Here is a 20,926-nt window from a genome sequence, read left to right on the forward strand (position 1 = left end):
TGCAAGTCACATCCCTTCTGCCACATCCTGTTGGTCGCACAGACCAACTCTGGATCTGGGGTAGGTGAAAGTTTTCAGTGGGGACAGTGTAAATATTAGAAAGCAGGATCGTTGGCAACCAGCTTAGAGACTCGTTCTCAGACCAACAAAAATGGGTCATTTGAACTTCAAAATGCCACCCGTTCATTTTGTGTATAATTAAGACATAACCTCTTTCTCACCCTAGCACTAACATCCTATCCTTCCCTGTGGGAAGCAAAGCTATGAATGTTTTTCTACTGATGATTTCCACACAGAATTCTTTTGAAAATTGAGAGAAGTATGACATATGCCTTGGCACAGTGTCTAGCACATACATAGTGTTTGGTAAATATATGCCTCCCATTATGCAAACCAGTAATCAACAAATATATAGAAAATTCTTAAGATTCATAAGCCGGCTGGGTGCAGTGGCTCACGCCTGTAATCCCAGCGCTTTGGGACACCGAGGCGGGTGGATCACAAGGTCAGGAGATCGAGACCATCCTGGCTAACACAGTGAAACCCCATCTCTACTAAACATATAAAAAAAATTAGCCGGGCATGGTGGCAGGCACCTGTAGTCCCAGCTACTCCGGAGGCTGAGGCAGGAGAATGGCGTGAACCTGGGAGGCGGAGGTTGCAGTGAGCCAAGATCACGCCACTGCACTCCAGCCTGGGTGACAGAGCGAGACTCTGTCTCAAAAAAAAAAAAGATTCATAAGCTATTGTTGGCCTTGTGAGCATTTATTGGGTCAGTTACTATGCCAAAGCACTTTAAATGGATTTACTCAGTTTATTTCCCGGCAAACTATGTGAGGAAGCCATAAGCAAGAAAATAATGTTTGCTTTGAATCCCCTTATTCAAGAATCCAGCAGTGATGTCGGATGACAACATAAGCCACTTCTTTGTTAGCCCTTCTTACATTCCAGACTGGAGCTTGAACCTGGTAGGTTGTGTACCTCAGATCACATGGGTCAGAAATGACAGAGCCAGATATCAAACCTGTTTGTTCAGCTCTCTATTTATCTAGTACTTCATAATTTATAAAGAAATGAGCTTTTGCTATTTCATTTTAACCTAGGGACTCTGAGATACATATGCAGCTTCTGTCATCCTTCTGTTATGAATCAATAAAGTTGATACTCCAGACAGTGAATAGATCAGCTAGGAGTAGAGGCACCTAACTCTCCACCTCCCACACTGCCTCAGTTCATTTTAGGGTGCACTCTTGCTCATCTTAACTCAGTAAGCAGTAGCTTTAGGATAACGTTTTCTTAAATGGAACGTTTGGTTTTGTTTAAATAGCAGTGGGTTTCAGAAATTAAGACTCACAGTCAAATATAAAGCTTTTTTTTTTCTCTAATGACTTAAAGCCAGATGTTCTTTTTAGTCTTAAGTAATTGTAATTAAATGTAATCATATAAAAATTTCAGGGCCAGGCGTGGTGGCTCATGCCTGTAATCGCAGCACTTCGGGAGGCCGAGGCGGGAGGATCACCTGAGGTCAGGGGTTCGAGACCAGCCTAGTCAACATGGTGAAACCCCGTCTCTATTAAAAAAGCAAAATTAGCTGGGCGTGATGGCGGGCACCTGTAATCCCAGCTACTTGGGAGGCTGAGGCAGGAGAATCACTTGAACCCGGGAGGCAGAGGTTGCAGCATGCAGAGATCATGCCATTGTACTCCAGCCTGGGTGACAATAGCAAAACTCTGTCTAAAAAAAAAAAAAAAAAAAATCCCAATTTGTTATAGGTATCATGAACTCAGCTATAATTAGTAGCTATTCCAGCTTCCTCATATTTTAGAGAGTTAATATTAAAGGAAAGGCAGTTATGGAAGTTACAAAGTCTATCAGGGAATTGGCATGAGAAAAGCACTCGAGTTCAGGAGAAGGTGTTGAGCTGCCAGTGGGTCTGCCACTCATTGTGTCTGTAGACTGAGCAGCAGTCAACAGAGCAGGTTTCAGACATGGGTTGTGTTTAGACTAGAACTACCTGGAGAGAATTGAAGAGCCTGGGCCCCACATAAGCCATTTACATTTAAATGTTTTCTTTTAAAAGACACTCTCAGGCCATTGAGAATGGATCTATGAGCTGATTCCATTTATACCTTTTGGACTAAATGGTGTCTGTGTCTCTGAAGTTCATTTGGCTAGATATAGAAATTTTATACCTTCAGAGGCTGGGTGCAGTGGTTCACGCCTGTAATCCCAGCACTTTGGGAGGATGAGGCGGGTGGATCACTTGATATCAGGAGCTCGAGACCAGCCTGGCCAATATGGTGAAATCCCATCTGTACTAAAAATACAAAAATTAGGCAGGCATGGTGGTGGGCGCCTATAATTCCAGCTGTTAGGGAAGCTGAAGCAGAAGAATCCCTTGAACCCAGGAAGCAGAGGTTGCAGTGAGCTATGATTGCTCCATTGCACTCCAGGCTGGGCAATAAGAGCAAAACTCTGTCTTAAAAAAAGAAAAAGAAAAAAGAAATTGTCTACTTTCAGAAAAGAGGGACTATTAGGGAACTCAAAGCTGTGAGAAACCCAGACTCTGTACTTAAGGAAGTTAAAGGAGGGATGAGACCTTGACACAAAGAAACCAAATACAAAGAGATGATGGAGCTATGAAAATTCAGAGAAAGGGGAGGTCTCATGGTCAGCTCAGATTATCAAGGTAAGGTTCCTGGAAGAGGAGGACTGATAATGATTTGTAAGAAAGGTCCAGCTCTTGAAATATGAAAAGAATGATTGCTTAGGAGACTGGAGAGTCAGCCTGCCTTGATAGTTTTTGTGGTGGATAAAATGATTTATTTGTTCATTTGCCAAATACTCACTGAGCATCTGCTGTCATCCAGGCATGTAGCTAGTGAGGATACAGTGGTAAATAAAACCCAGCAAAGATCTCTGCCTTGGTAGATCTCAAATATTTCGAAATCATGAGTGAATTAAGGAAGTTATGTAAGTAATAAGGTATATGCTGCATATATATAGGTATACATACAAACTGTGTGTGTATGTTATGGGTTGAGTCGGGGGAGATTAGGAGTGGCAGGGAAGGGATTTCTGTTTTGAGTGGTGTCATCAGATTAGGCCTTATTGAGAAACTGACAGTTAATGGGCAAGCACTTCCAGGTGCTGGAAACAGTCAGTGCAGAGGCCCTGAGGCAGGAGTATGACTGACATGTTCCAAAACAAGGGAGTAGGTGGGTGGGCTGGAGCATAAATGAGTCAAGGGAGTTAGGCGGCTAAAGTCAAAGAGATGATGGTGACCAAGTCACAGAAATTCTTGAAAGCCGTCCAGAAGCCTTTTGCTTTACTCTGAAATGTGGAATAATTGAGGGACCTTGAGTTGAGGACTGAAGTGATCTTCCTTACAGTTTATCAGGAATCACTCTGTCTACTATGTAGAGAGAATAAATTATAAGGCAGCAAGGTCAGAATCAGGGAGACTGGGTGTGGAGGCTGTTAGGTTAATGCATGTGAGATACGGTGGCTCGGACCAGAGTGTCAGCCATGAAAGTGAAGAGAAATGGTGAAGTTCTGGATGGATTTTGAAGATAGAGATAATGGGCTCTCCTCACAAATAGTAAGTTTAGAAAAGTTTGTTATATTTTATGACAAACTAAGGAAGAAAGAACAGCAAAAAAGAATTTCATACTGTCCCAGGGTAATTATATTTAATTTTGTGTTCTGTGTATTTGTAGTAAATCATCTCTCTGCTGCTTGTCATACAATTGAATCTATTGTTCAACATTTGCTATTACATTTATTTGAGATTAGAAAGCTGTACCCAGTAGCAGGTTCAGTTCTGAAGCAGAAAGACATGTGGCCTCATGAAGCAAGCACACTGCAACAAAGATAAAATGACCAGCCCACAATAATGATGCAGGCTCCCTTTTTTGATTTCTGCTTCCAGAAGTACACATGGAAGCAGCAAAACGCAATTACATTGTTTTCTTTTACCTCAGGTATAAAAAGGGATGGATATGTCTATTTTGGATTTGGGTTTTCTTCAGTGAAATTCTCATCACTGATACAAAGCATTGAAAAGGATGGTGTGACTATTTACTTTAGCTCTGAGGCTTCAAGTCTCAGCTGGTATTTCAGTCCTTGGCATTATAGATAAATTTTTGTGACCCTCACTGTCTTTTACTCTTTCCCACCCCCCTCCCTGCTTTATGCAAATAGAAGGGAGAAGAGCTTTGTGTGAACTTCAGCTGCACTTGCAGCTGTGTCTGTGTTTGGTGTCTTGGTGTTGAAAAGTGCTCTGTTGTGTTAGATTTCGCTTAGATACGGCTGCTTTATGCATATACAGTGAAGAGGGAGAGGAAGGCAGGGTTTTTGAAAGCAGGGGAAGTGGGGACTCAGGATGTGTCTTCAGAGCAGGGCCATAGGCTGCCTTGTATGAAAAACTGGGTTTGCTGGAGCCTATTTTTTTGTTATTAAAAAATATTTATCTGTTTACTTTAAATTTTCAAATCATAAATAAAAAGTTCTGGCCAGGTGCGGTGGCTCATGCCTGTGCACTTTAGGAGACCAACGCGGGTGGATCACCTGAGGTCAAGAGTTCAAGACCAGTCTGGCCAATGTGGTGAAACCCCATCTTTACTAAAAATACAAAAATTAGCTGGTTGTGGTGGTGGGCCCCTGTAATCCCAGCTACTTGGGAGGCTGAGGGAGGAGAATTGCTTGAACCTGGAAGGTGGCCACTGCACTCTAGCCTGGGCGACAGAGCGAGACTCCGTCTCAAAGAAAAAGAGAAAAGTTCTCCTACTCCCAGTTTGATTTCTATGGATGATCACTGTTAATAGTTTGTATCTTTCAGAACATTTTAAATGTGTTTATACATGATCACAAAGTCATTTTTATATACTTGGATTATCTTATAAATATTTTTATTGCAACTTGTTTTTTTCCCCATTCAGGTTATCTTATGTAACTGAATATCAAAAAGAATGCCTTGATGACCATCCTTACACGTGCATACATACGGTATTCTAGGACAGTATTTCCAGATGCCTAATCACTGGTTCATTGGTTAAGTGCATTTAAAATATGATCAGTACTGGCAATTTTCCCTCAAAAATACCTAGTTAACATTCTTTCTGATTGTCACAAAAGTGAATGCAGTCTTCAACTTGATTTAATAAAAATAAGATGTCTAGGCCGGGCGCGGTGGCTCAAGCCTGTAATCCCAGCACTTTGGGAGGCCGAGACGGGCGGATCACGAGGTCAGGAGATCGAGACCATCCTGGCTAACACAGTGAAACCCCGTCTCTACTAAAAAATACCAAAAAAACTAGCCGGGCGAGGTGGCAGGCGCCTGTAGTCCCAGCTACTCGGGAGGCTGAGGCAGGAGAATGGCGTGAACCCGGCAGGCAGAGCTTGCAGTGAGCTGAGATCCGGCCACAGTACTCCAGCCCGGGCGACAGAGCGAGACTCCGCCTCAAAAAAAAAAAAATAAAATAAGATGTCTAGAACAAGAAAAGTTATTTTATTTGCATAATGAGGCCAGTACATGGTCGCAAGCTCTGCTGCATCTGTCCCAGAGCAGAGATGGCCCTCGTGGAGCCAACCGGTAGCCTGTTATTTGGGCATTGCTCTCAACTCATAGGATCTGTTTAGCCCCACACTGGAACTTTTGGTTTAAACTGGGTTCTCTTTCAGGTTTATGTATGTGTTTAATCGCTTATCCTTTCTAATTCTTCTAATTGCTTTTTTAAAATTACCTTCTAAGTTTCAAAATGATAGATGAAACTCAGAAAATAAAGAGGATAATACAGGCTAGCTCATGTTGTAGGCAAGGAAAATTGGGCAATTTTTTCTTCCCAGCTTGGCCCTCTCATCTTATTAGTAGGTTATTTTTTTGTTTCCAAGGATAATACCTTGATATTAAGGTAAGCCCCCAAAGAAAGACTAGTTTGGTTAAAAACAGAACCCAAAATTCAGCTAGATAATGCAGAGACCAAAATTTCTTTTTAGAGTCACTGCTCCCTCCAGTAGCAGTTCAGCTTCCTTATAAAGCATATCTTGACCTAAATTCCGTAGTTCTTACATAACGGTAGGACTACAGCCAAGCTGTTCAGACCAGTAGTCACTCAACAAAAACATAGATAAGAGGACGTTTTCTGGCTACCTCTTAAGCAAATTTGAGTCCTAAATTCCTAGAAAGAATGATAAGAAGAAAGCAAAACCAAGGATCTGTAGCCGGAATATTTAGATTTCCCACCCCACCTTTTACAATCATTTTGCCTCTTACTTACTAATCTGATTAGTCTTCCTGCAGAACTGGACTTCCTTCCAGAAGATTCTCTTGCTGTTTACATCTTACAGCTCCCTTCTCATCATGCTCCCTTCAGGAAACTGAACCAGGCCAGGCTTTACCCTCCTCAGATCACCTTTCCCAGAAAATGAATAGCCCACACTAGACTATTAGGACCAGTAGAACCCTGTCTTGCTTGTTCCTGGTAACCGTCAACCTCTCTCAAAATGTTTTGTTTCAGAAGATCTCCCTCTCCCTAAGGAAAGTCTACAAGCCAGTTACCAAAATCCAGGACATAAGCTATACCATTTACTCTCTTTATTTGTTCTCCTCTTCGCCTGTTTGTGCGTCTTTTCTTCATACTGTGTTCATGGCCTGTCTTCCCACACCCCATCTGTCCATGGAAATACCTTAGTTGCTACTCCCGTAACCAGTGATGCTTCTCACTCAATTTCACAGGGATTTTCCCCAGTTGGCCCTCTGCCAAAGGCCCAGATTCTTAGGCTAATTTTCATGCTTATTCCATCTAGTTGCAAATAATAGTGTGTAGTGTTTATCCACAGAACTGGCTGCCCCCAAAAGCAAAAATGTTCTACTTCCCTAACCTATTGAACGCCTCAGAATAGTGCTGACAGAAATACGTGAGCCATATATATAACTGAAATTTTCTAGTAGCCAAATTAAAAACAGGTGAAATGTTCTACATAATTCAGTATATGTAAAACCTACATATATACATTGTTTCTATATGTAATCTATATGAACAATTTTTCATATTAAGTCTTCACATTTTACTGTGCATCACTGACAGCACATCTCATTTCGTGTTAGCCACACTTCAAGCGCTGAGTAGCTGTGTGTAGCTTGTAACTGCTGTATTGGACAACACCGCACAAGAAAATGATTCCCATTGACTCAGATTTTTCTATGAAAATGATGGGATGGAGACATTATTGAAAAGAAGTGGGTTTATTAACCCTCCTAGTGCTTATGATTTTTATACTACTTTCAGAGATCTGGATTTTCATTTTCCTGCATGTTCAGTTTTCCTGCATGATTTTCTTTATCATCCCTGTATTAAATTAATTTAGGATAGGCTTCATTCTCTGAACTAAACATATAATATTGTATTTCTCTTTATTCTCATTTGGGTGCTAGAAAGATTATCTTGAATATTGAAATGCTTGTAGTCGTTAAACTAAGATTCATGCTGATTTTTTTATAGGCAACTAAAATATTCCGTGAATGTGTCACCAAGTATAATTTTGGGTACTTGAAAGCTAAGATTTGCGGTGGCACTGCCAAAGTTCCACATAGAGAAATGCATATCTTTGCAGCTAAGGCCACATCAACTCATGCAGAGTAATTTAACTCTGGTGTTATGTTCTAAAATAGACGATAACCAAAAGAGTATCACATCCAAAAGAGAGCACATAGGAAGTTGGGTGAACTTGAAATGTTAACATCTGAGGAACTATTACAAGGACAACAGAGGCTCATTTTACCTGGGGAAGACTCAGACAGCCATAGGAAGTATTTTTAGTTATCTAAAGGCCTGCCAAACATAGAGGGGATTACATGTGTCCAAGTGAGCCCAAAGAGCAGTAGCCCTACTGCAGGAAGATTACAAGGAAAGACTTAGACTCAACATGGAGAAGACATTGCATGGTAACAGATGTCCAAATGGAAATATGCTACTCAAGAAATAACGCCTTTGTTCTCACTGTAGAAGGTGCAGGAAGTGAGGTGGTGATGTCAGTGTGATGGGATAGAGGGAATTCAGGCATTATGTAGTTGTTCTTTGTGTTATCCAATCCTGAAAGCCTCTTCTGGTGTCTTTTCTCTTCCACTTTCTTTGCTTACAGCTAGAACAACAGAGGCAGCAGTTGCTTACTGAACGCCAAAACTTCCACATGGAACAGCTCAAGTATGCTGAGTTACGAGCACGACAGCAAATGGAACAGCAGCAGCATGGCCAGAACCCTCAACAGGCCCACCAGCACTCAGGAGGACCTGGCCTGGCCCCACTTGGAGCAGCAGGGCACCCTGGCATGATGCCTCATCAACAGCCCCCTCCTTACCCTCTGATGCACCACCAGATGCCACCACCTCATCCACCCCAGCCAGGTAAGAGGAAGGCCCTTCTCTTGGAAAAAGCTTTTGGTCACTACAGAGGCACAGAGCATCATTGGGGCCAACCACACAGTTGGTGTTTTCTGATGAAGACTGTTCAAAATTTTCATTGTCGTCTAGAAAAGTGTAGGCATGTGAGATTTAGGGTTATCGCCATATAAAGCCTTCCATATTCTTTTTCTCTTGGTATGATGCCTTTTTGTTGAGTAGGTCGGTCTCTGAATGGACAGTAATATCTCAGAGTTCATTCAGATTTTATCTTTGGATTATTGATACTTTAAAAAATGTATAGATATTTTCAAAGATAAACACACATAACACAGCAAACTCCCATGACCTGGTTGCAACAACCATCATCTTTCTGCCAATTTTACTTTTTGTTACAGAAATCTTCAACCATAGATAAAGTAGAGAGAATAGTATGATAATCCCCCATGTACCTATTGGACAGCTTCAAAATTATCAACATTTTCGAGTCTGTTTTTATCTTTTCCTCCTCACTTTGGGAAATGAGATAGACTTCAAATATATCTCTAACCAGTGGGAGTCTTATTCTTTAACATAACTATCATCACCATCAAACAAAAGTAACCATAATTCCTAATATCTTTCGTTAAATATCTTTGAGTGCTTAGTTTGTTTGAATCGGTATTCAATTGAGATTCACACGTTTGTTGAAATTCACCTTCCCTTTTTTGTGCCATTTATGTGTTGAAGAAACCAGGGTTTTTCCGCAGTGTGGCTATGCCTGATTATACACCAAAGGTGCATAGTGTCATGTCGTATGTCCTAACCCCCACCCCGCCTACACACAAACACACATTTCCTATAAACCAGAGGATTGCTCTGGATATTTTATCAGGTTCAAATTCACCTTTTTTTTTTTTTTTTCTTTTTTGAGACACTGTCTTGCTCTGTTGCCTAGGCTGGAGTGCAGTGACATCAGTGACATGATCATGGCTCACTGCAGCCTCAACCCCCCAGGCTCAGTCAATCCTCCCATCTCAACCTCCTGAGTAGCTGTGACTACAGGCGCACACCACCACACCTGGCTAATTTTTGGTTTTGTTTTTATAAAGATAGGGTTTCGCCTTGTAGCCCAGGGTGATCTTGAACTCCTGGGCTCAAGCAATCCTCCCACCTCGGACTTCCAAAGTCCAGGGATTACAGGCATGAGCTCTACCACACCCAGCCAAGATTAACTTAGGAGGTCAGGCATTCTTGTAATGTCAGTTTCTCTTTTTGTGATAATTAAGATTGATCAGTAGTTCTGGTGTTATCAGTTGGATTCATCCATTATAAAAATCCCCATTCAACTTAATTGTTTTAGAATTTAGCATTCAGAATTGCTTCCTGAATTAGCTATTTTAGTCTGGGCATGATGGTTCATGCTTGTAATTCCAGCACTTTGGGAGGTCGAGGTGGGCAGATCACCTGAGGTCAGGAGTTCGAGACCAGCTTGGCCAAAATGGCGAAACCCCGTGTCTACTGAAAATACAAAAATTAGCCAGGCATAGTGGTGCACATCTGCAGTTCCAGCTACTCAGGAGGCTGAGGCATGAGAATTGTTTGAACCTAGGAGGCAGAGGTTGCAGTGAACCAAGATTGCGCCATTGCACTCCAGTCTGGGTGACAGAGTGAGACTGTGTCTCAATTAGTTACCCTGAAAATCAGTTCTCATAGGAAAACCTGGATAAATGCGTCATATTTTCCCTCTATTGGTTATCTGTATAATGAGTTGCTGCCCCCCAGTCACCAAAGGTGACCAGTGAAGGTTTTTTTGTGTATATTTTTAACATTGTAAAATTATAAATTTTTAAATATTTTGTGTGTTTCAGTCTATCATAGATACTATTTGTGTTTCTTGTTGCTTCTTAAAAGAGGTTGGGTCTCACTGAGTTGCCCAGACTAGACCCAAATTCCTGGGCTCCAGCAGTCCCCCTGCCTCAGCTTCTGAAGTAGCTGGATTATAGGTATGTTCCACTGTGCTTGGCATTTTCTTATGCTAAAATTGTCCCATTTGTAGCTTGTGAGAGCTGTTTCGAGTTGGCTATTATTTACTACATTTTAACCACTTTGGAAGTTGAACTCATAGTTCCTTCAAGCTTAACTGCCAGCATCATTAAAACCTAAGATGTGGCCGGGCGCGGTGGCTCAAGCCTGTAATCCCAGCACTTTGGGAGGCCGAGACGGGTGGATCACAAGGTCAGGAGATCGAGACCATCCTGGCTAACACGGTGAAGCCCCGTCTCTACTAAAAAAAAATTAAAAAAAACTAGCCGGGCGATGTGGCAGGCACCTGTAGTGCCAGTTACTTGGGAGGCTGAGGCAGGAGAATGGCGTAAACCCGGGAGGCGGAGCTTGCAGTGAGCTGAGATCGGCCAGTGCACTCCAGCCTGGGCGACAGAGCGAGACTCCGTCTCAAAAAAAAAAACCTAAGATGTGCTTTTAACTCCAGTTCACCCCCCAACCCCACATTCCTTCTCTTCTTAGAGGGCAATATGTGTGGGTGTGTGCTGTGTATTGTTAGTCTAGTGAAAGTCATCTTGTAAGATTTTTATAGTTTATCAACAGTAATACACCAAGTGCTTAGCCAGAGCCAAAGTTTGTGCTTTTGGGGTTGGGATGCAAATTCTCTGGCCAAGTCATGGTGTTATCAACACACTTATTCACAACCCAAAATGTATTTTAGGCCTTAGTTTTAGTAGTTTTTATTGGCTTTACTGAAAAACAAGGCTAAGTTTACTTTGGGAAGCTTTTGTTTAGACACACTCAGAGGATTAATGTGCAATCATGAGATTTACCAGACTACCATCACCAGACTTGCCACTCTAAATGACATTTGCGGAGAAAGCCATAGAAGTTTGCCCTGCTCACAACAAGATGCTTTCTTTCTCAGTCTTCTTCTCTATTTGCTTGAGTGGATCTTAAATTCTCTGTATGGAATCTGATTTTCTCCAGGTTTAAGCTTTCAAAAGATACAAATGCTTAACAGAGTGCAGATCTCAAAATAATTTTGCAAAAACAGTAGTTATTTAAAAATTCCTAGGCCGGGCTTGGTGGCTCACACCATTAATTCCAGCACTTTGGGAGGCCAAGGTGTGAGGATAGCTTGAACCCAGGAATTTGAGACCAGCCTGGGCAATATAGAGAGAAGCTGTCTCTACCAAAAAAAAGCCAGGTGGTGGCACTACATACCTGTAGTCCTAGCTACTCAGGAGGCTGAGGTTGGTGGATCACTTGAACCCAGGAGTTTGAGATTGCAAGTGAGCTGTGATTGTGACACTGCACCATTGTACTCCAGCCTGGGCAACAGAGTGAGACCCTGTCTCTAAAAAATAAATAAATAAATAAAAATTCAGTTTCTAAAACACTGGGATAAACTTTTAAGAGGAAATTTACTGTAGCTACATAGTATTTGGCTCTTAATGGTACTAAAGCATCATATTAACTCTCACAGAACATCTAAGGAACACTAGCATCTAAGAAACACTAGCATCTGCATTTAGTTTGTAAAAGATGAGCAGAGAGCTGCATCTACTTTCTTCCCTAAATGAGATTTTGGGAATAATAGGTATTTGTGTGCCATGCCCCTCACCCACATTGTTTCACTTACTTTTCATTTACTTTTCACTTACTCGTGATTCTCACCTTACAAAGCATGGCAAGGCCACAGAACGTTGCTGCATGGTGGAGCCAGGATTCACACTGAGCTCCATCTAATTGCAAAGTGAGGCCATTGCCACAGTGCTGCCTCCCGTGACAGAAGACTAAGGGGATTTACAGCAGATTCAGATACAGCTATTCTAGTGAAGCAGTGCCAGCAAACTAGAGTTCATAAAAATAGTCTTTGGAAGAGAAATAGGTCATTTTAATCTTTTTACTTTCTCACAAAAATAGACTTTTCTAAAGTGAATTTGTAAAGGAAAGAATTATTGAGTGCAGTACATGATGAGAGGTTTTTTTTATTTTTAGTCTATGACAAGATAGTCTTATGATTTTTTATTGAAATAAAATGTACATTTTGGATAATGCACAATCATAAATATTCAGCTGAGGTTTTTTTTTTAAGTTTTTTTACTTCCTTTATACTTACAGAATTGATGAGTTTTAACAGAGAATATTCATGTGTAACGAACACACAGAGGCCCTCATCATACTCAGTTGCCTTCCCTTCCAAGGATAACAACTCTCCTGACTTCTAGCACCGTAGACTAGTTGGGCTGGTTGAATGTTATCTAAATGTAACCACAATGATATTTATTATATCTGGCTGCTTTCCTTGTTTTGTTTTATTTTGTTTTGTTTTGTTTTGTCAGGACCATACTCTGTCACCCAGGCTAGAGTGCAGTGACACCATCAGGGCTCACTGCAGCCTCAACCTGCCAGGCTCAGGCCATCCTCCCCCCTCAGCCTCTTGAGTAGTTGGGACCATAGGTGCACACCACCACACCCCACTGCTTTTTAAATTTTTTTGTAGAGGCATGGGCTCACTATATTGCCTAGGCTGGTCTTGAACTCCTGGGCTCAAGCAGTCCTCTCACCTCTGCCTCCCAAAGTGTTGGGATTACAAGCTTGAGCCACCATGCCCGGCCACGTCTGGCTTCTTTCACTCAACACTGTGTATCTGGGATGCATCCACATTGTTGTTAGTGGTTGTACATTTGTTCCTTCTGTGTGCTATACAGTGTTCTGTGGCTGTATTATTTACTAGGCTGTTCTCCTGTTGGACATTTGACTGATTTCTGGATTTTAGTTATTACGAATAGTTTGTGCTGTTGTGAAATACATGAGCACATGTCTTTTGATAAGATATATATGTACATGTCTGTTGTATATATCCCTAAGGTATAGAATTGAGTATTTATGAACCGAAGAGTGGATCATAGGATACGCATATGTTCAGATTAATAGATGCTGCCAAACTTTTTGCACAGTGGTGGTGCCTGTTTACACTCTAGCAGTATGTGAGAGTTCCAGCAATTCAAGATAATAATTTTCCCAAATTACCCCTTTGTTGGGTTGCTTTGGAGTTTGAATGTAAAATTAAGTCTATTAAAGAGTAAAATTAAGAGCAACAGCAAATTAGGCTGGGCGCAGTGGCTCATGCCTGTAATCCCAACACTTTGGGAAGCCGAGGCAGGTGGATCACTTGAGGCCAGGAGTTCGAGACCAGCGCCTGGCCAACATGGCAAAACCACATCTCTACTAAAAATAGAAAAAGTAGCCGGGTATGGTGGCACACACCTGTAATTCCAGCTACTCAGGAGGCCAAGGCATGGACCCAATTGCTTGGACCCAGGAGGCAGAGGTTGCAGTGAGCTGAGATCATGCCACTGCACTCCAGCCTGGGCAACAGAGTGAGAGACTCTATCTCAAAAATAAAAAGTAAATTAAACATGCTATTTTAAAGTTACCAGTTTAGAAAAAGCTGGTTCTAACAGGTCTGATAGACCATATTCTAAAGGTCAGCTACAGAGTACTTTCAAACCAGGACAAGTAAGATTGTCCGTAGCGTTCTGGGGCCAGAATGGCTTTAGTCTCTGAGTTGCCACAGGGTAAGGTAAGAACTATGAGCAGGTCCTTCCAATTTATGATTCCTAAGTTCCAGAAAAGTTAACAGGCCACAGCTTACATTGGGAGCTGAAGATTATCTGGGTCAGTTGGCTGTCTTTGGTATTTGGCTAGACTTTATGATATATGATGGGAATAATCAGCTTCTGAATGCCAGTAAGGTTGGGGAAGTGCTGAGAGCAGGGACTAGGCAGATTTATTACCAAGTGGTTAATTTTTCATCTCTCTGGCTTCTGTATAAGTATGCAGATAAGTTACATGTAATTTTTCTCTACACAACTCTCCATCAGTGGTGGAGCCTGTTAAAGTAGCAGCTTGGTATTATGAATCTGCTAGGCTCTCAAACACTTATGGACTTCTAGGTTTCAATGTAACTGGTGTAAGCTGGTACCTGTACATATGCCATTTAATTCGTACCTGTACCCCTCTGTGAGTCCTTCAGCCCCTCTGCCCCGTCGCCTACCTTTGATTCATCAAATGCTTATAATTTTTATTTAGAGACTACTGTGTGCATGCCTCTATTGCTCTTCCTTGGCTCTTACTGTTTTGTTTCTATCTCTTATAGTGTCCCAACTTGGTTTCTTCCTACCAAACAAAAAGACAAGGGAAGTATCTGTAGTAGAGTGTTTCTGGTATCCAGTTGGCAAATGGAAACTGAAAGTTGGCCCCACCTGTTCTGTTTGTTTAGGTTTTGTTGATCTTAATGAAATACACAGCACTGCATTTCATTCCTTTTCATTTAACTATAAAACTGTATCAAATGATGCCTACATTAAGATTCTCCATATAAGAGTGCCATTCCAGATGGCAAAAGGTGAATAGTCATAATAGAAACCAGTTCTTAAGCACATGTATGTTATTCCCTTGACCATACCCTGGCCCATGGTATCTGTTAATATGAAAGCACATGGGGAACCATAGAGGAGAATGGCCCAGGTGGTGGCTGCTGTTTGCTGAGGTGTGCTGCTTACTTGAGCAGGAGGGCACCTCTGACTTCCTGGGATCTCCGGTTTTTTGTTTTTTGTTTTTTTGTTTGTTTGTTTTTTTGAGACAGAGTTTTGCTGTTGTCACCCAGGCTGGAGTGCAATTTTGTAGTCTTGGCTCACCACAACCTCTGCCTCCCGGGTTAAAGCAATTCTCCTGCCTCAGCCTCCCGAGTAGCTGGGATTACAGGCACCTGCAACCATGCCCAGCTAATTTTTTTATTTTTGGTAGAGACAGGGTTTCGCCATGTTGGCCAGGCTGGTCTTGAGCTCCTGACCTCAGGTGATCCACCCGCCTCGGCCTCCCAAAATGCTGGGATTACAGGTGTGAGCCACTGCACCCGGTGGGATCTCCTTTAAGTTGAGATGGTCGGGACTGTAGGAACTTATAGCACATGTTTAAAGGAAGATTACCTATCATTAAGTTAGAAGGAAATGACAGAAATCTAGTATATAATTATAGTGGTAATCTCTGCTCTCCATAGGCAGGGATGTATTTTAGTAGAGGCAAGGTCTCACTCTGTTGCCCAGGTTGGTCTCAAACTCTTGAGCTCAAGTGATCCTCTCGCCTTGGCCTCCCAAAGTGCTGGAACTACAGGCATGAGCCACTAGGCCCAGCCCGTCCTAGGTATTTGTAATAAATGAGGCACTCTTGAATATTCCTGCCTCATGGATCTTAAGTCAGCTGCCTGCATTGGGGAAGCCTTTGTGTGTGCTCGATGTGTGTAAGCGGAGGGAAAGAACATGTTTGATTTAAATATTTTCATTGTTTCCTCATTATTAATAGTGTAAGAATTTTTGGAAGTGCCTAGAAAATCAGAATAGAATTGGTCTGATTTGATGAGAACTCAGACATAATACAATGATATTCTAATGATAAAACTAGAATGGGCTGGAAATGATGGCTCACGCCTGTAATCCCAGCACTTTGGGAGGCCAAGGCAGGCAGATTGCTTGAGCTCAGGAGTTCAAGACCAAAGTGGGCAACATGATGAAACCCTGTCTCTACGAAAATAAAAAAATCTGCGAGGTGTGGTGGCGTGCACCTGTGGTTCCAGCTACTTGGGAGGTTGAGACAGAAGGATCACTTGAGCCCAGGAGGTCGAGGCTCCATTGAGCCAAGATCGCGCCACTGCACTCCAGCCTGGGCGATAGAGCAAGACCCTGTCTTTAAAAAAAAAAACAAACTTTTTTTTGAGACAGGGTTTTGCTGTGTCGCCCAGCCTGGAGTACACTTGTGCAGTCATGGCCCACTGCAGCCTCGAATTCCTGGGCTCAAGCAGTCCTCTCACTTCAGCCACCTGAGTAGCTGGGACTACAGGCACGTGCCACCACACCCAGCTACACTTGGTTTTTTAAGCCCTTCAGACCTACTTACACAACCGTACCTCATGAGAAATAAAGCTCAGGAAAGAATTACAACCAGTCATCACTTTCTAACCCACCCCTGGACTTAACCCCACACTGAAAAAGAAAAGCAATAGCCTGACCGAGCGTGGTGGCTCACATCTGTAATCCTAGCACTTTGGGAGGCCGAGGTGGGCAGATCACCCGAGGTCAGGAGTTTGGGACCAGCCTGGGCAACATGGCGAAACCCCATCTCTACTAAAAGTACAAAACTTAGCCGGGCATGGTGGCAGGCACCTGTAATCCCAGCTACTCAGGAGGCTGAGGCAGAAGAATCACTTGAACCCAGGAGGCAGAGGTTGCAGTGAGTCGAGATCACACCACTGCACCACTCCAGCCTGGGCGACAAGAGTGAGACTCGGTCTCAAAAAAAAAAAAAAAAGAAAAAAGCAATAGCCCATCACATCAGCCAAGATTTTATTATCTGCGGTGCCTTTGGTCCTACTTGCATCATGTGATAACAAGGCTGCCATGCTACTTTCCGGAGTAGCAGGTTACCCTCACAAAGAGAACAGTGAGGGCCCAGTCTTCAACAAAGAGAGTCTGTCACAGGCACCCCCAGGAAGCTGCTGTGGGGAAGGCACAGTCTCTGAGGAGCCTGGGCTTCCCCTCACTTGGCGCTGATTTTGTTATTTCCGTTCTCCAGGGGACTCAGCCAGAGGATGTGGCTTATATAGACAGTTAGAAATGGATTGATGAAATGTGCTCAAGACTGGAAATTCACAGGTTCCCTTTCCTAGATTAACTTTCTTTTCCTACCCTCCTTTCCCAACCCAAAGTATAAAATTAAGATCCTTTACTAATATTCCATTAAGTGTCATGAGTGTAATGCTTTAGTAAAAGATAATCAACCTGAAATAGAATGAGGGATTTTTCTACTAGTTAAACCTAATTTTAGCAAACCTTTTAATTTTTCAGGCTTCAGATGCCTGCTGTTTAAAAAAAAAAAAGAAAGAAAAGAAAGGAAAAAAGCTTGTATGTAGGTCAGACTGCCACCATTCTAAGCTTTGATACTGCTGTTTTGATGCGCACGCTCGCTCGCTCTCTCATTTTCTTCCTCTCCCTGTCTGTTTGGAAAAAAATACCTGATTTTATTTTTTTTTTAATGGAAAATACATACACCCTTTACTTTGTTTGCCAAGGCCTGTTCCTATGCATTTCAGATCTGTGTGTGGGCCAGATCTCTTAATGTTAGTAAGAATTAATGGAAATGCCTTCAGACACTGTTGTTCATTTAAAAGTGGTGAGACCTGTATTAGACACCACAAAAACCATAAGGATGTTTAGGTTTCGTAAGGACAAGGGTTGCTTTACCAGAAATTGGTTTTATCTTCTCCTGAGTCTTCTTAAATTCTACCCATTTCAGATTTCATCCTTGGAAGTTACCTTTTCTAAGGGGAAAGTTACTCCTTAGAAAGGAAGGTGGGGTAAAGGAAAAGAGAATGGACTTCAGGATCAGAATGACCTGGATTTGAATCTCAGCTCAGTCTCTTGTTCATTGTGACTTTGGGCCAAATTACATAGCTTCTCTGAGGCTTAGTTTCCTTATCTCAAAACTGGGCCCTTACCATCATCTTCCTAACAACCTGGAGGCTTCAAAGAGATAACTGTCACATCACCTGGCATGGTTGACCCTTACTCAGCCTTATTCTTACCTCCTTTCCTGTCTTTTCTCTAAACCCACTGCCCCAGGTACACCAGTGCTGAGTTGCATAGCGTCTGACAGAAGGAACCTCTGGATGGCAGAGGGACATCATTCACTCTTAGAGTACCCCTTGCTTTCCTGAGAGATGTTTGTCTTTGCAAGTTGCCATAAGCAGAAGTAAATTGCTTTTCCTCTATACCTTCATTTTTGCTGCTGAGAAGCTGTTGTCCTCTCCTACTCAGAACACCTGTATCCTAGTGGCTTTATGACCTTGTTTGTGACAATAGGATAAGGAATCTTTTTCACAAGGCTTTAGAATTTATAATAAATGAAAAGAAAGGTTTTTCATCTGTTGGGCTAACAGCCTTGGAAAACCCTAAAGCTGCCCTATCCCAGCTTGTATTCATAAAGATGTAGGGAAATAGGTAAATGGGCCACTGCCACTGAGAAGATAGCTTTGGAAATAGTACTACTGGACTTAAGAGCAAGAGCCTGCAGGCATTTCCCAGTGCATGATAGGTAGACATCACTTCATGGGCGTTTGTCAGTCAGCCAGTGATGCTCCTCTTTGCCAGATTGTTTCTTGAATAGTTGATTTCTCTGCTGGAACATACACTCTGAATTGCTGGTTCAGAAAGTAATTTCTGTCTGGAGCTGAGCATGGGGCAAATAACAGGTCAATCAGTTTGGTGACACCAGGGTTTGCATCACATTGTCTCTGAGCACCTGTTAGACCCCTCTCCCCCAGACCTTGATTGTCAGGGGTGCACATTGGCTGCAAGCACCATCTCTAGAATCAGAGTACCTACATCAGATCTGAGCTCCCTCATTTACAGCTTTATGACGTTGGGCAGGCTACTTAATCTTTGTGTCCTCCCCTTTCTTCCACAGGGATAATAGTGCCTGGTTTATAGTGTTGTATGGGGATTGAATGAGTTAACATTTATAAAACTCTTAAGTACAGTGCGTAAGGCATACCACATGTTTCCTACATAGTTTCCTGAGGCTGCTATAATTTTTTTGAGACAAGAGTTTTGCTCTTGTCGCTCAGGCTGGAGTTCAGTGGTGTGATCTCTGCTCACTCTAACCTCCGCCTCCTGGGTTCAAGTGATTCTCCTGCCTCAGCTTCCCAAGTAGCTGGGATTATAGGCACGTGCACTCCTGGCTAATTGTTGTATTATTAGTAGAGACGGGGTTTCACCATGTTGGCCAGGCTGGTGTCAAACTCCTGACCTCAGTTGATCCACCCTCCTTGGCCTCCCAAACTGCTGGTATTACCGGCATGAGCTACTGCACCCAACCTGTCATAATAACTTAGTAAAAGAGAAATTTATTCTTACTCACTGGGAAATCAGGTCCAATATCCAGCAAAGCTGTGCTCCTTCCAGGGTGTATAGGGAAGAATCCTGTTCCTTTTCTCTTCCACCTTCTGGTGGCTTGCAGCATTCCTTGTCTTATGGCCACGTCTTTCTTTGCTCCATCTTTACATCACCTTCTCCTCTCTATGTCTTTGTCTCTGTGTGTGTCTCTGTTTTTTTTTGTTTGTTTGTTTGTTTGTTTGTTTTTTTGAGACAGAGTCTCTCTGTTGCCCAGGCTGGAGTGTGCAGTGGCGCGATCTCAGCTCACTGCATTCTCCACCTCCCAGGTTCAAACGATCTTCTCCTCAGCCTTCCGAGTAGCTGTGACTATAGGCATGTACCACCACACACAGCTGATTTTTGTATTTTTAGTAGCGACAAGACTTCACTATGTTGGCCAGTCTGGTCTTGAACTCCTGACCTCAGCCTCCCAAAGTACTGGGATTACAGGCGTGAGCCATTGTGCCGGGCCAGACACATAGCTTTATTCAATAAAGTCTCAGGAAACCAAAGCTCAGGGATTCAGAGAGAGAGGAGGAGACCTGTGAAGGGTGGCAATATGTTCTTCCTAACTTGTTTAAGGCCTCTGTCCAGGTCGGACGTGGTGGAAGGAAGCAACCTGTACCTGTTGATAAACACGGGCGGCATTATTTCTCCTAGTATATGGCTTCCCTTTGTCACAACAAGTCCATTAGGAGTGTTCTTTCGTCTGCAGGCTAGAGTGTTGTACTTTTTAGCTTAAAAGTAGGCCTCATGTTTTTAGCAGCAACAAAGTCATCTGTCACCCTTCACACCACCTATAATACCATTAGAGAATCATTAGTAGTGATTTAGAGTGTGGAAAACAAAGCATTGCTTTTATTAATGGCCTAGCAGGTGATGTGGGGTAGGAAGAGAGCAAAAAAAGGGACCTCCAAAAGGGAGCTGGGACAGTACCACCTTAAAAACAAAGGTGCCCCTTTGACAGTTTGTGGAGAATCTTAGAATAGTAAGTCTCTGTGTTTGCCATTGCTCTATTTGAAACTCTGGGAGTTCTATACCTTCTTGCCTTTACACATACCTCTGTATTTCATTATATGGCTGCCCAGCCTACATCTCCTGTTCCCAAAGCAAAAGTTCAGTGTCCTCTTCACAGCATCCCATCTTCACACTCCCAGCAGTCAGATACCAAACCCAAGTTCATTCTCCATCTCAGTTCCATGCTCACCCTTCCTCCTTGCTCTGTCACCAATCCCCAGGATGCCTCTTTTTAAGGAACCTGCGGCTGGGCACAGTAGCTCACACCCATAGTCCCAGCAACTCAGGAGACTGAGGTAGGAGGATCATTGAGCCTAGAAGTTTGAAACCAGCCTGGGCAACATAGCAAGGCCCCATCTCTATAAAAAATTAGCTGGTGTGGGCCGACCACGGTAGCTCACGCCTGTAATCCCAGCACTTTGGGAGGCCGAGGCTGGTGGATCATGAGGTCAGGAGATCGAGACCATCCTGGCTAACACGGTGAAACCCCATCTCTACTAAAAATACAAAAAATTAGCCAGGCGTGGTGGCG

At 42.7% G+C, this 20,926-nt stretch overlaps 1 protein-coding gene across 1 annotated transcript in view; it reads left to right on the forward strand.

Moving 5' to 3' along the window:
* Positions 1–20,926, forward strand: part of SMARCC1 (SWI/SNF related, matrix associated, actin dependent regulator of chromatin, subfamily c, member 1) — a 201,763-nt gene that overhangs the window by 171,095 nt on the left and 9,742 nt on the right. Inside the window, exon 24 of the mRNA XM_011939320.1 lies at positions 8,143–8,404. Within this exon, the coding sequence (XP_011794710.1) occupies positions 8,143–8,404 (262 nt within the window). The remainder of the gene's footprint in view (positions 1–8,142; positions 8,405–20,926) is intronic.

This window comes from Colobus angolensis, unplaced genomic scaffold, assembly GCF_000951035.1.
Source record: "Colobus angolensis palliatus isolate OR3802 unplaced genomic scaffold, Cang.pa_1.0 Scaffold18, whole genome shotgun sequence".
Taxonomy (NCBI): domain Eukaryota; kingdom Metazoa; phylum Chordata; class Mammalia; order Primates; family Cercopithecidae; genus Colobus; species Colobus angolensis.